General features: G+C 36.4%; 1 protein-coding gene across 1 annotated transcript in view; it reads left to right on the top strand.

Moving 5' to 3' along the window:
* LOC145978905 (uncharacterized) overlaps positions 1–15,305 on the top strand; it is a 107,536-nt gene that overhangs the window by 77,941 nt on the left and 14,290 nt on the right. The window contains exons 4-5 of the mRNA XM_083111858.1: positions 11,500–11,615; positions 14,631–14,801. Coding sequence (XP_082967984.1) covers positions 11,500–11,615; positions 14,631–14,801 — 287 coding nt within the window. The remainder of the gene's footprint in view (positions 1–11,499; positions 11,616–14,630; positions 14,802–15,305) is intronic.

The following is a 15,305-nucleotide window of genomic DNA, read 5'->3' as shown; positions in this document are numbered from 1 at the left end:
TTATAATGAATAATTAAAATTTAAGTAGGGGGCGTTTGGGGGTTTCGAACCCACGTTACGTTATTTAAGGCATGGATGTTCTTTCACGTAAGGAGAAATTAAAATGTACCACTAGAATTAGAATTAGACACGGTACTATGCGTCGTGTCTACGGTCCAAAAAAGTTCGGCCGATGGAAAAGGACAATGAAGTTCCTTGTTCATCGGTCTTCGTGTACAAGCCAAATGTTGTTTTTACATGTAGGAATCAAAAATTGAAAAATCAGAAATCAGAACACTGAAACATGTTACAATATAATATTTTAATACATCACTGTAGAAATACTTACAAACTCTGGTCGCTCACCTACGCAAGACAAAACACTCGCGGACCCATGATGCACCGGGTCAGAACAAGTTAGCAGCGCAGACCGCTGATGGTTGACGCTACCCGTAAAACGTTATACTCGAGCACCATTACCTAATCAGTTAAAGTTTAAGTCTGAAAAATCACAAAGCTAGAAATCTAAACATGGTCCAGAGAAGATAAAACAGTTTCTCTCTGACCTACAAAGGTGCTGAAAGTTTTTAACTGTGTATCAATGTTCTAAAACTGTCTCTCTTAAAAGTGAATACCGAACTGCTAAATCGAAGGTCTGTATCGAACTGTGTAATCGAAGTGTGTCTATCGAACTGTCTATCTCCACTTGCGTATATCGAACTGTGTTTTCTAAGTCCTTACTTCGTCTTTTCTTTTCGTTCTCGGAAGAATTGTCCTTCACTCTATTGGTCGTTGAACTTTTAGCTCCGCCCACACATGGTCACTTCTGCATGTAGGGGCGAGAATCGTTACACACGGGGGTGATAAGGGTGAGAATCGCTTAACATAAAAACACAATAGCACCTTGTTCGAGAGCCGATCTCGAGGAAGAAAAGTATTTTGTTCTAATTAATTTTAATGCTCACAACTCAAATTTTATTGCTCGCAACTGGGACACTTCATTAAAGTTATGCCTTCCTTGGCTGCCAAAATCCCACTGAAGCGAGGAGATACGAAGAGAAATGTTCTGGCGGGGTTGAAGTTCAAGATTCTGCACTAATCACTCTTGTCACTGAGCTGTCCCTGAGCTCGACGAGCTGGCGGTGATCTTGGAATTTATGCGTCTCGTGGAGGCTGCCATGTGTAGAGCAATTGTCTCGATTTCGAGCCTGGCCACCTGCAAAATCTCAGGAGAACAGAGGATCTTTGTTCAAAACAAGGGAGAAAGTCTTCTTGGGGTTTTAAATTTTAAATGCCTGAAGTTCCAGGTGATTAGCTCCTTCTCAGCTTGGATCTATCTTGACTTGAGCCGAATTTGGACGGGACAGATATGGGAGTTTATTGCCGGACACACTGTTTCCTTCACCTTGGAGTAGGGGCGGTGATATATGCAGGGCTTCATGGGAAAGAACGCTGGTTCCTTGAGACATCTGTCTTCTCTCAGAGAGCAGAAAATTGAGATCTTGGGGGTGGACGCGTAGAAAGACCGATGGAAATTGGAAATTGTAATTGGCACATCGGTTATACATCCCCCTGCTCCCGAATAAAATTTGCTGAAATGTAGTGAAGCAAATTTTTCTGCTAGCTGTTGTGTTAGCTCCTGCAGGACTTCTGATGTGTCTTGCCTCACGATGTTAAATTAGGTCAGAATGTAACCCTAGCACCCATAGACTTAAGTGTTTGGGTCACATCTGCCTCTTATTGGCAAGTCTGCCTGTCCCTTTCCTCTTCCCATTGCCGTAGCTCTCTGGTGCGGCTTCTCCTCCTTCCTGGATTGGCCCTGGGCAAGTGAGTGGTGCCCTCGCTGCTTCATTTGGTGTCCATGGCATCTTCTTCCCTCTTCCAACTGCTAACTCTGGTGTTGAGTGGCTCAGGAATACGGTTGGTGATAATGGTGTGCCGCCCTCACTGCCTAGTCATCTTGGAATAGTAGCTCATCCTGGCCTCTTCTTCTGCCATCTGGTATGCCTGGCTGGAGCTCTCGTATCGGCTGTAGAAATGTGTCCGGGGACTCCTTGGTGCTGCTTCTCCTTCTATCTTATTGTTTGTAGTACCTTATTCTGCGAAGTTCAAAGGCATTAGAATATGCTTAATTGAAAGTTTTAATTATTCTTCATGCACTTTCTTCTCATGTCACAACTTCAAGTCTCTTTACCACTTTAAGTTCCTTGTCGTCGTGCACTTGACCACTATGTCTCTTGATTACATTCTTACGAGCAATGAAAATTACACAAAAATTTTGTAGCTTCTACATAGATAGTATAATTATGAAAATCAATACATGATTTAATAAGATATTATATAAAAATTTGTTGGCTAGTTTTGAAATTAAAAATTGAAAAAGTTATCGATATACATATTAAAATAAGAAAATTCCCTTTATTTTTTTTTTATTTTTCTTTCATGCACCCTTCTCTTCAACTTTATCTCATCGTTTTAGCTTACTTCATATTCGATTACTGGGCTCAAGGCTTTACCAACACAAGTCTATTTCACTAACACACTTCCTAGGTTAGGCAGTATTTACCGCACGGGCATTCAGCCCCTTACATGTGCGTACCTAAAACTATAATGGCCACTATGGGCAAATCTTTTGCTCTATGGCAGGAATTATGTGTGCATCATAGGCACATTCTTTATGCTATGTAAAGCATAGGCCTCCTTGGGCAAATTAAAATTAACACAACCCTTATAACAATACCATCCTTGTTATGTGTTGTTGGCAAGTGTATGTGGTAGATGTATTTATTCTGTGTCTTATACCTCACATTAAGTAAAATTATGCAACTTGAGCCACTTAGGATGCAAAATTTAAATATTCTCCTTATCAACATAAAAACAAACAGTGAATAATCATTATGGGGATCTAGCCTCCATCTTCTCCTGATCAAAGCTAAATGGTGCATGAAACTAGTTATTATAAAAACATAATCCTTATTTTACTACACAGACCCAACTTATTTTCTTCATCATACATCACTGGCCGTTCCATGCCTTGGTTGGTCTGGTGTGTCTAGCCTATCAAATATTAACTATAATAAATCAAAATACACCTTTAGATAAAACATAGAAATAGATCAAACAATAATCAATTGATATTAATATTTTCCTGTAAATATTGACAAACAAATGAAAAAAAATAAAAAATAAAACGCAACTACTTCTTCTAAGTAAATAAAAGATTACATGGCACTATGACTGTGCTAATTATCCTTAACAAACAAGATTATAAGTTTCCTCACTAACTAGACATTAATAAAATGATAAGGTGACTTACTGAGTCACGTGTGTGCATTTATAGAGTTGCACCTGATTACACAAGTTTACAAAAAAATGTATTACAAAAATGATAAAAGGCATAAAATTTAAACACATCAAAATAATAGAGGATATTATTGTTTAAATATAATAAAGAAGTTAATATGAGCAAATGCATGAGATTATTACAAACAGATGACTTAACACCACCTTCCGTTAGTTACATCATAAAACACAAATCAAAAGATTAAAATACATTTATATTACAAGTGTACGCATGTGTACAAATTTTTGCTTTTTGGTCGAGTGTAATTGTTGCCTTACTTATTCTTAAGCAATTGTTGCAATGTTTTAGCCACACAGGGCAATTTTATGAGGACTACGTAGTTAGGCCCTAACTTCTAGCAGCCAAATGTCGACCTGTCACGTGGCTGATAGAATCCAGGAACCGAACACGTCCAAACCCAACCCGCATGTATATATAAAAGAGTCCCCCCCTTTGAATCCGACAGCAAGATGATATGTTGATAAAAAAAAATCCCTTAAAGCCTAAAGAAGGCAAAGTGTGAAATAAAATATGCTCCGCGCATGAAAACTGTCGAATTCCGCAATGATTAAGTCAAATCCATATTTAAATCATGTTTAGCTCACGCTGTTGGGAGGAAAGGTGACACGCGGTGTGCTCCAGTCTTCCTCTTCCTAACTCCTTAACTTCCACACCAAAAAAAATCTTTCAAGTTACCCGGGGTATACCAAAAGTATTCCAAAATGGTGGCAAAAATAAATTTTGGGTTCTAGTCTCCTTTGAGATTAGAAATTTTGATCTTTGAGGTTCTCTATAACAAGAAATTAACCCTAGGGAGATATATAAAATGAAGAAGTTGGTCTCCCTTTTCATTTTAATTTCTTATTTATCATCAGGTCATCCGTCGCATTCAGCATGTTCAGGTAAGCACGCATGCTGAGAAAAATATTCAAGTTGATGGTTGCAAAACCATTTATAATGAATTGTTACTTAGTAACTATGATACTTTATGATTACACAAGTCACAGGTATGCTGGTTTAATCAGTACATCGAAGAAAGGTGATTTCGGGAAATAATTCCTCGGAACGTCGAAAATTTTCTAAAAAAATTAGCTGGCAACACTGATTTTCACTAACTTTAAATGGTAGTTGGTTGCAAAACTTCTTGAACACGTATATTAAATAATTAAACAAGTTTGAAGTAGATATCATGAAATAAAAGTAAAATTTTCACATAAATTCGAGGTTTCTTGGTTTACGAGCCTCCGATACGACACCTTCGTATAAAAACTGGATATTTAAAAATAAAATTATGCAAGTCCTGGTTGATTTTTTGTAATTTCCTTCAAGGGTAGTCTATTTATGACTCCAGTAATTAGTTTTCATAAAGATCCAACTGTAATTAAGCATTTTATGGCTGATTTAAAATTCAAGTTCTCCGCAAAAGTACTTGTTCAGACAAAATTTGGATTTCTATGTCACAGTAGTTCAATTTTATGAAGCAATACGAGCTTAACTCATTATATTTAAGTAATTTATAGTTTAATTGCTATTATTAAGATCTAAATGTAAAAATTTGTTACAAAAATTGTAGCTTTTATGCTAAAAATTCATTTTAAGTGCTTTATTTAACAGCGTAACGCTTTTAAGTTTGGAAAATGAAAGATAAGCCAAATATTGTTTTTAAGAACCAATTTTTAGGTTGAAGGAGAAATAAAGAACAAGATTCTATTTACGCCATCCTGAGAATCAAGTGTAAAAGAGTCTCCCAGCCTCCAGTCCTTTAAGAGGACTTCCCTTTTAAAGTATGTGTGTTATGTAACATGTGCGTCATTAACATCCTGTGGGAAAAGATCTGGTCTCTTACCCTTCAACATCCTGAGGTACAATGTCCTTTTACCTTCCGTACAGTGCCACAGCTTCATGTTTTCCACATGCTGATTGGTTACCATCTGGCCGGTACAGCAGTCCAACAGCGTGAACACATCAACTCTCTCCTCCTGGTAGCAGTAATAAGGACCGGAGAAGGTATTGCAGTATTTCCTGGTTATGGCATCCAATAAGCTACTAAGAAAGTGTGTTTTCAAAAAGATTAAGTTACCTACAGAGACATTTTGCCTTTGGGACAATTGTGCATTTATCCTGGTATTTCTTTTGTTCCTTTCACCCGTTGTATTATTATTAGCCATGTACAGACATCTTTCCTCATATTTCTCCAATTATACAGTTTTAAAATCCTTCTCATCATTTTATCTACCCCAAAATGTCCTAAATTGTCATGGTAAGCTCTAAGAACTACTGGTACAAATGATTTTGGTCTGCAACGCTTCTATTCGTTCAAAAAATGATAATCATAGTGGCTGCTATGCCATTTTGCAAAAATTTTGTAAAATACAGCTAATTTCTGATCTAATTTAGCTTTCGTTTTGTAAACAACTCAAAAACTGTATGTTGGTAAGAAGTATGGGGTGTTTCTGCTGTTCCGCAGCTACGAAGTTACAAAAAAAATTTATTCTGGAAGAAGTTGTTCATTATTTACACTCATATTGGTGTAATAAGTGTGTACATTGCACAGTCATCATAAAAATCTGGCCTCTTACCTTCTGGTACATTTGTGTACTTTACCTCTCTTCTTTTTTCTGTTACCCTTCCATACTTGAAATATTTTATGCATGTTGGGTGTTGTCTGGCCTACATGGTTACGGAACGAGGCGGAAACGTCGTGCCGTCCTTTACCTCTGACATTACGCTGAGCCGTACGGGTGTTGCTCAATGCTACGTTAACTTCATCTACTAGAATGCTAAAAAGATATGCTTTAGTGTCTTGGCTACAGTTAAGTTTCATGAGTAGTGACATACTTTCATTGCTGGTTAGGTTAATGCTAGCTTCGGACCATTTACTGCCCTTGACCAGTTCCTTGCTGGCAGGCAAATTAAAGAGGGGTTCCATTACTTTATTTATGTACTTGCTACCTTGAGCTTTCATTAATGTAGATGCATTATTCTTGCCATTACTCTCTACTTTCCCCCTTATTCCCCTTCTCTCATTAATCCTCCAACTTTCAAAGCTACGCAGCCTACTCCTAACTTTCCCATTACGGTACATCCATCCTATTTCACCATACTCAATTAGCCTTAATTCATCAGCAATAATCTTCTTAAAGTGGGTCATATCCCCCCTCACTCCTAGCTCAAAAGTTACTCTATTACTAATAGCAAACTTATGCTTCTCAGCTCTATTAAAATCCTTAATAATAGCATTATCATCATTAGGCCTAACTTCTGCCTGCTGTACCTCACTAACGATTAATTCATCATCATAACTCTCTAAGAGTGCATCTATTTTGTCTCCCCCTTCTTCATTTTCTTTAATTAACTTTTCATTACTCTCATGCAAACTTCAATCTAGTTTTTCATTAATTGAATCCATTTTTCCACATAATTGCCATATTGCTTTTAAAGCTTCATTCAGGGAGTCCTTGAGTCCCTCCATTGATGCTGCCATTTTTCAATTATAGTTTTCTTAGTTATGAGATTAACATATCTCTTCCCCCTGGCATTATAAAACAGCACTAGAAATTCTTAATGCATGGTCGTCTATTAACTTATCATACTTCATTTTCATGGTAGCGATTAAGTTATCTCGCCCTCAAAATTAGCTTTTAGCTCCATAGTTCCCCTTTACTTGTACTTTCACTTTTTACATATGTGCATTTCAATAATATTGTCAACTCGTTGTTTCCACTTTATTAAGTTATGCTACTCGGAAGTTAGTTCACTCGCGAGGCATGCAACTACTATTGTAGTGTCCTGATTTCTTTTAAAATTTAGTGCAAATTTAGAATATTTAGAACAATTTTAGAATTTTAGAAATGGTACATTAAGTTTGGCTTGTAAACAAGTCCCTGTTCGGGCGCCATTTATAATGAATAATTAAAATTTAAGTAGGGGGCGTTTGTGGGGTTTCGAACCTACGTTACGTTATTTAAGGCATGGATGTTCTTTCACGTAAGGAGAAATTAAAATGTACCACTAGAATTAGAATTAGACACGGTACTATGCGTTGTGTCTACGGTCCAAAAAAGTTCGGCCGATGGAAAAGGACGATGAAGTTCCTTGTTCATCGGTCTTCGTTTACAAGCCAAATGTTGTTTTTACATGTAGGAATCAAAAATTGAAAAATCAGAAATCAGAACACTGAAACATGTTACAATATAATATTTTAATACATCACTGTAGAAATACTTACAAACTCTGGTCGCTCACCTACGCAAGACAAAACACTCGCGGACCCATGATGCACCGGGTCAGAACAAGTTAGCAGCGCAGACCGCTGATGGTTGACGCTACCCGTAAAACGTTATACTCCAGCACCATTACCTAATCAGTTAAAGTTTAAGTCTGAAAAATCACAAAGCTAGAAATCTAAACATGGTCCAGAGAAGATAAAACAGTTTCTCTCTGACCTACAAAGGTGCTGAAAGTTTTTAACTGTGTATCAATGTTCTAAAACTGTCTCTCTTAAAAGTGAATACCGAACTGCTAAATCGAAGGTCTATATCGAACTGTGTAATCGAAATGTGTCTATCGAACTGTCTATCTCCACTTGCGTATATCGAACTGTCTTTTCTAAGTCCTTACTTCGTCTTTTCTTTTCGTTCTCGGAAGAATTGTCCTTCACTCTATTGGTCGTTGAACTTTTAGCTCCGCCCACACATGGTCACTTCTGCATGTAGGGGCGAGAATCGTTACACACGGGGGTGATAAGGGTGAGAATCGCTTAACATAAAAACACAATAGCACCTTGTTCGAGAGCCGATCTCGAGGAAGAAAAGTATTTTGTTCTAATTAATTTTAATGCTCACAACTCAAATTTTATTGCTCGCAACTGGGACACTTCATTAAAGTTATGCCTTCCTTGGCTGCCAAAATCCCACTGAAGCGAGGAGATACGAAGAGAAATGTTCTGGCGGGGTTGAAGTTCAAGATTCTGCACTAATCACTCTTGTCACTGAGCTGTCCCTGAGCTCGACGAGCTGGCGGTGATCTTGGAATTTATGCGTCTCGTGGAGGCTGCCATGTGTAGAGCAATTGTCTCGATTTCGAGCCTGGCCACCTGCAAAATCTCAGGAGAACAGAGGATCTTTGTTCAAAACAAGGGAGAAAGTCTTCTTGGGGTTTTAAATTTTAAATGCCTGAAGTTCCAGGTGATTAGCTCCTTCTCAGCTTGGATCTATCTTGACTTGAGCCGAATTTGGACGGGACAGATATGGGAGTTTATTGCCGGACACACTGTTTCCTTCACCTTGGAGTAGGGGCGGTGATATATGCAGGGCTTCATGGGAAAGAACGCTGGTTCCTTGAGACATCTGTCTTCTCTCAGAGAGCAGAAAATTGAGATCTTGGGGGTGGACGCGTAGAAAGACCGATGGAAATTGGAAATTGTAATTGGCACATCGGTTATAAGGTGATATGGGAAAACATATCAACTTGATGCTAAATCGTGTGGATCAACGTACTGGTTTAGGCGAAGTTTTAGCAGAACATTTAGTGGTTGCAATGTTGCTGTGCAGTCTACCAGACACCTATCAAACCTTGGTTACAGCACTAGACACTCGACCTGAAGAAGATTTGACACTTGAACTTGTTAAAGGTAAGCTAATAGACGAATATAAACCAAGAAAAGAAGTGCAAGGCACTTGCAGTGATAAACCAGAAGTGGCACTAATAACAATTTCTTCAAAGAACAAAGGTGTGTGTTACTTTTGTAAATTACCAGGTCATTTTAAACGAAATTGTGGTAAGTATAAGGCATATCAAAGAAATTCTCGGAAGGATAACAAAGTGAGAAGTTATATTGTTATATTAGTCAATTTGGATAAATGATGCAATGAAAGTTCAACTTCCGACAAGAAGTGCATTTTATTCACACACATGTAGAACAGAATGACAGAATCATTACATAATATGCGTATCAGTTGCTTACGCTGTTGCGGAAGAAAACAAGATACACAGATTATTGAAAGCTAAAAAAAAAAAATTGGTCACAGACTAACAGAACATTGTACACATAGCTTTTCATATCGTACTCAAGGTATTGGGTAAGAAGTTATAAGTCTTATGTTATTCTTAAAATAGCAGGAAGCAGAGAAAGGAATGTGGAATAAACAATCAGGCAAACGTTAGGTGAGTGACTTCAGATACGGGTATGGAATGAGCATTGGAATACGGTGGACAGTTGGCAGTTGGCGAGAATACAAGAGAGAATAAGGACTGCGGATTGTGATAGAGAGAGAAGGGAAGTGGGAAGCGATTATTGGACAATGGGACGTGAACAGATTGAATTCTGACAGGAAGGTTGGACAAGTGACAATTGAGAGGACAAGTGTGGAAATAACCTTCATCTATTTGTGAGGCAAGTATTATCCTCTTCTTACCAATATCCATATTGGTTCAGTCATGAAGAGTACAAAACCCATATCTAACTGAAGTTAATTCTATCGCCATTCCTTTAAATGTAACCTCTTGCATATATCACATTTAGGCCAAGCAAGTGATAACCATCTGAAAGATGAATGATGAATAACTACACCACCCAACTCAATCTAATGGTCCTTGGTTCGATCCCATCACAGTTTTAACATTGTGATACGTGGTGGAGGCTGCTTTGGGCTTCTCATCCATTTTTCGCAAATGTGATGAGAAAATATAGCGTTACGTGAAGTACTGCGATTTTCATCTATTTCATCCTGAAATATGATGAAAATAATAGAGCCTTAATGCTTTTCAAATTACGTACGTGCAGTATGGTGCCGGAATTTTCAATTGTTAGCGCTTCACGTTGTGCTGATTATCATTTGTTACCAAATATCAAGAAATAAAAACAAAAGGTAGACCTAGCAATATACTACGCGGTAAGGTGCAAATAAATAAGATTAGGTCAAGGTTTCAACTGGTTTATTTGGCGATTGGTTTGTGGAATAATGAGAATTAACATTAGGATGTTACATAAAGGTTGGTTAACTATTTCAAGATGTATTTGGTACTTTCGTCAATCTGTTGCAGGAGTGTGGAACCTAGCTTATCAAATTTCTGGAAGAGTAAACATTTGCTAATAATGTCCTGTCAAAGCCACAGAGGATGAGAAATGTAAATAAGCAACTTAGTGCTTATTTTAAGCTAATCCAGCATTTTTCCTGCACATAGGCTAATCATAGAATCATCTCTTGACTTTATGTGTTGTTTCTATATACCAACAGAATCAATGGCAAAATTGTGGTAAATGAATGATAAAAGGTAGTCAGGAGCAGGATTCAAACTCTCACATAAAATGGGACATGCACTCCAAGCTAGTGCCTTTATCAACTACATGAACTTACTACATCGCAGGCTTGCTTCACGATAGAATAGAGGTCTCCAGTATGAGTTCAGGAATCAGTCTGTTGACAATTGTACTTTGTTTTTACCTGTTAATATGCACAATTAATTGACCTCTGCCAAGGCAGGCAAGTTTATTTGTACCTCATTGAAACCTTTTATTAAATTATTTTTGTGCTCAATCTGACTGAGAAATTGTCTGGTGGAGATGAATTTTCTGATGAGGCAGCCATGTTTGTTTGCAACTACCAGTTAACCTTGCTGACCACCGGATAAAGCTCGGATCAAGTTCTCTGCCAACCTCCAGTTGAGGAGCTAACCGAACATTGAGAAAATCAAAATTGCAGTAACCCCTAGTTATCTCCCAACCTGGACTTTAATTGCACATTGCAAAACCAGCCCCCAGTGTGGTGTTTAGCTAAAATGTATTTCCACCTGTGTAAATACTTGAATTGGCCTAATGACTGGAAAAACCTGGAAAATTCAGGGGATTGCAGACAGACACCTTGACTTGATATCATGCAGCATACATGCAACCAATAGAACACATGGGAATAACAATAATGAATTTAGGAGCAATGTGAGAAATTAGAAAAAAACTTTTTTTTTAATGACATTCTCTAAATTTTTCATAAATTTCTGCCAAATAAATATTTTTTTTAGGAAATTCGTGATGGTCAAGAGAGTATGAAATAAATGTAGGCATTTATGCAGTGTAAAATAGTTCTCTACAGCACAGGTAAAAGATGTTTTTTATGATTTATTACTGCCTGGACTTAATTAATTCTTGATTTAAAAATACCTATTTTACCTTCCTGTAGATTACATTGCAAGACATGGTCGCATGGCAGAGAGTGCAGCAAGAAGAAAATTCTGGCAGATGCTTTCTGCAGTTGAGTATTGTCATAATCGGAGGATTGTACATCGTGACCTCAAGGTACTTTGAACAAATTTTTATTATAGTAATAATTCATGCATTCATACTGAAAATTTACCAATAGTTTTTGGAACCGATACCGATATTTAACCGATTCTGATACATAAGATTATTCAACAGAAATGGGATGTTATTTTCAGCATGACAAGAATAAATCTGCTATGTACATTTCTATTGCATATCATATGTATATACATATATATTCTCAAAAGATGCAAATGTACATTTGCATCCACAAAAATTGGTTATGTGAACCTTTAAGAACAAACATAGATTCTCAAGAGATTTAGCATTAGTACCCAATCAGTTCTTTGAAATGCAAAATGAATTCCTGTTCTTAATGTTGTAAATTTAATACTGTCAGATTAAACTTCAGAAATACGAGTTTTTAAAGCACTTCTGGGAGTAACCTACTTCTTCTCTTATTGTAAATCTGTTCAGCAACACTGAATACTGATGCAGCAGGTATACCCTTCAGGTTTGGATACTCATTTTTGAATTTCCAATACAACAGTGGATCCTGCCACACGGAATAGTCAGTTCAGCAAATGTACTGTTCTATTTCTGATTTTGAGGTAGGTTGATCTTCTGAATGAGAGTTTGCAATTATTTTATTACAAAAACTTTACAATGATGAAGAATCATAACCTAATTTTCAATAAATGTTAGAAAATTAAAATATAAAACTTATTAGAAGGTAAAAAACTAGTATTATCTGTACTGGTTTAAATATTGGATTTTTGCCGATGCTGATTTGTCAGTTTCTGCCGATTTTCATAAATCTGGAATCAACTTCGGCACATCCCTAATTCATACCATATGAAATATAATTATTTAAAAATCGTATGCCTTAGTGTATGAATGTTTGTTTACTGGATATTGTAATTAGCACATATTGATGAATGAGAAAAATATATTGTGCTGATTTCTGTAATGTAATAATTCTCCATTTTAGATTTACACTAAGATCCTTGTTAATATAGATAAAAATATCGAGAGTATGGATATTCTACCCCATATAACTTTTTTGACTTGATTAGCTCCTCATTAACCATTAGCAGATGGAAGGTTATCAACTGCTAACAATTACTTTTAGGCACAAAATTTGTCACCATGAGCTAAGTAGGGGACTTACGAAGGCAAGCCAATTTTTTCTTAAATTCATTTTTCAGGAAATTTTAGATTTTTAAAGAATATTCCAAACTAAAGTATCATATTCTCAAAAAGTGGTACCTAAAGTTCAAGTAACTTCTGCTTTTGTAGAATCGGTGTTTGACATCAAGTGGCAGCACTGGTGTTTTGCTGGTGCATGATACATTGTAATTTTTTTTAACCATAAACTGTACACACTACCCTTAACTTTTAACTTTCTTTCCAAACCACAGGTGCTTGATTGGAGGTATGAAAATACATAGAGCATTCTAGATTCATGGGATTTATAACTGTAATCATAATAATAATAACTGAATTAAGAATAATTTAATAATCAATTTAACAACTGTATCATCTTAATATAAAAGTAAATTGATTTACTTTCATATTACCATATCATTTTGGCACATATGAAAACTGCTGTTTAAATGGAAGAACAGCTTGTTCAGTACATGATAATGTAATATATTGTGAGAAAATATGAGATAAGATCTTATTTAGTATGTACCTCCACCAGGTTTGATACCCGGTGGAGGTACATAGTGGTTCTGATCGCACTTTAAACTGTTAAGTCCAGTCCCGATTAGCCTTTTTCTTCATAAAGTCAACTTAAAAATAAACTTAAACAAATATCAAAATAGTATTTACCTACAATTTAGTCATATTTTTATTGTATAAAATAGCAAATATTTTAACGTTATTTTCCTTGGGTTATCTCTTGTGTCTCCACCCTCTGTTCAGTCTCAATGTCTAAATTTTTACTGGAGCTCACTATCCTAGTGGTCTTCATTGTAGCAAAAAATTGGATTTTTAGCACTTTACCAAGATCAGAGATATTAGGATCGAAATATGCTCAAAATGATTAATTGATTGATTGATTTGTTGTTTTAAGTCCACTTTATGCACAGTAAGGCTAATCGGGACTGGACCTACAGTTTAAAGTGGGATCCGAACCACTTGTGTCTCCACCGGGTATCGAACCCGGGACCTGTTGATTACAAGGCAACAACGCTACCATTGTGCCATCGGGAGGCCTGCTCAAAATGAGAAAGTATAATGACCGATAAATCTCTAAAAAGAAAAGGCACCATTTCTGGAATTCTATATTTGATACAGTAATAGTACTAATAAATGTGCTTCTTGCAAAGAAAGCTCGCATCCTGAGAATTAACCTCTTCCTTTGATAAGGATGTTGTGAAAAGTAGACTAATTTGCATCATGAAAGAGATTAACATAAATTACTATAATAACATGAATTGTACTCCAAAATGTGCTGATTACACTGATCCTTGTTTCAGCCATCTAGGCTTTACCGTTTCAGGTAATGATAGTTACATAAAGGTCTCCAAACAAAAATTCACCATGTTCCCTGATTGAAACAATGCTACCATTTCGAAACCAATCTTGATAAAAATGGAATGTTTTCAGTTTTGAACTGTGTATACATATATAAATAAAATCATATACATAGATTTTTTTTTATTATTCTCTAAAATGATCAGGCAACAAGTGTTGGACCACTTCATATGGATTGACCCATATTCGAAAGGGAGCTGTGTTTTCTTCCACTGCAATTTTTTTCATTCACTGAATTATAATAATGTGTCTCTGTGAGATAATATGAGTTAAAATATTATTTACATGGTGGTTCTGATCACGCTTTAAACTGTATACAGGCAAAGGAAATTGCGCAGAAATGCATGTCGTGTGGAGGAGGCTTCACCATGGGTGAAGCTGACGGCATGGAGGATAAGATGCACAAAGGCTTCTTTTAGTTGTGGTCACTCTCTACTTTAGATTTAGATTTCCTTAAATGAGAATGTTAAGAATTGTATTGCATATGCACACTTTATTGTTCTGCAGGCAGAGAATCTCCTGATGGATTGTAACATGAACATCAAAATAGCAGACTTTGGGTTTAGTAATTTCTATGTCCCTGGTGAACAGTTGGCTACTTGGTGTGGTTCTCCACCTTATGCTGCACCAGAAGTGTTTGAAGGGAAGAAGTATACAGGACCTGAAATAGACATATGGGTAAGTGATTGATTACTTTGTTTTGTTATTTAATTTATTTACTTTCCAGTTGTGGAAAATCGATTTACCTTCTTGATGTAAAATGTCATGATTAGATGTGCAAAGAAAAACCCACTCATAGGAAATTTGAGAAGTGGAGTCACAAATGTACCGTATTCATTTTTGAAAATATGCAATGAAAGTGTAGATTCAAAGCAGTTGAAGCACTTCAGAAACTTGAGAAAAGCACATATCAAAACATGTTATTTATATCCACCATATCACGTATCCATTGCTACTATTATTAACAAGGGAAGATTGAAAAAGTCCCCCAGAAATTATGGGATAGATTTATAAAAATAACTCCTAAAATACTGCATTTTATTTTAAATTTATTATTTTGCGTGTAATAATGAGTAAAAGGCAACACTTCAAGCAACATGCAACAATTAAGGGGCCAGGGGGGACACAGGGGCAGAGGCCCAAGTTCACATTTTTTCAAATTTATGCAAAATTTCTCAAAGC

This window comes from Lepisma saccharinum, chromosome 25 (assembly GCF_977018435.1).
Source record: "Lepisma saccharinum chromosome 25, izLepSacc3.1, whole genome shotgun sequence".
Lineage (NCBI taxonomy): Eukaryota > Metazoa > Arthropoda > Insecta > Zygentoma > Lepismatidae > Lepisma > Lepisma saccharinum.
Note: the sequence above shows the minus strand (reverse complement) of the source record. Positions and strands in the feature narration are given on the sequence as shown.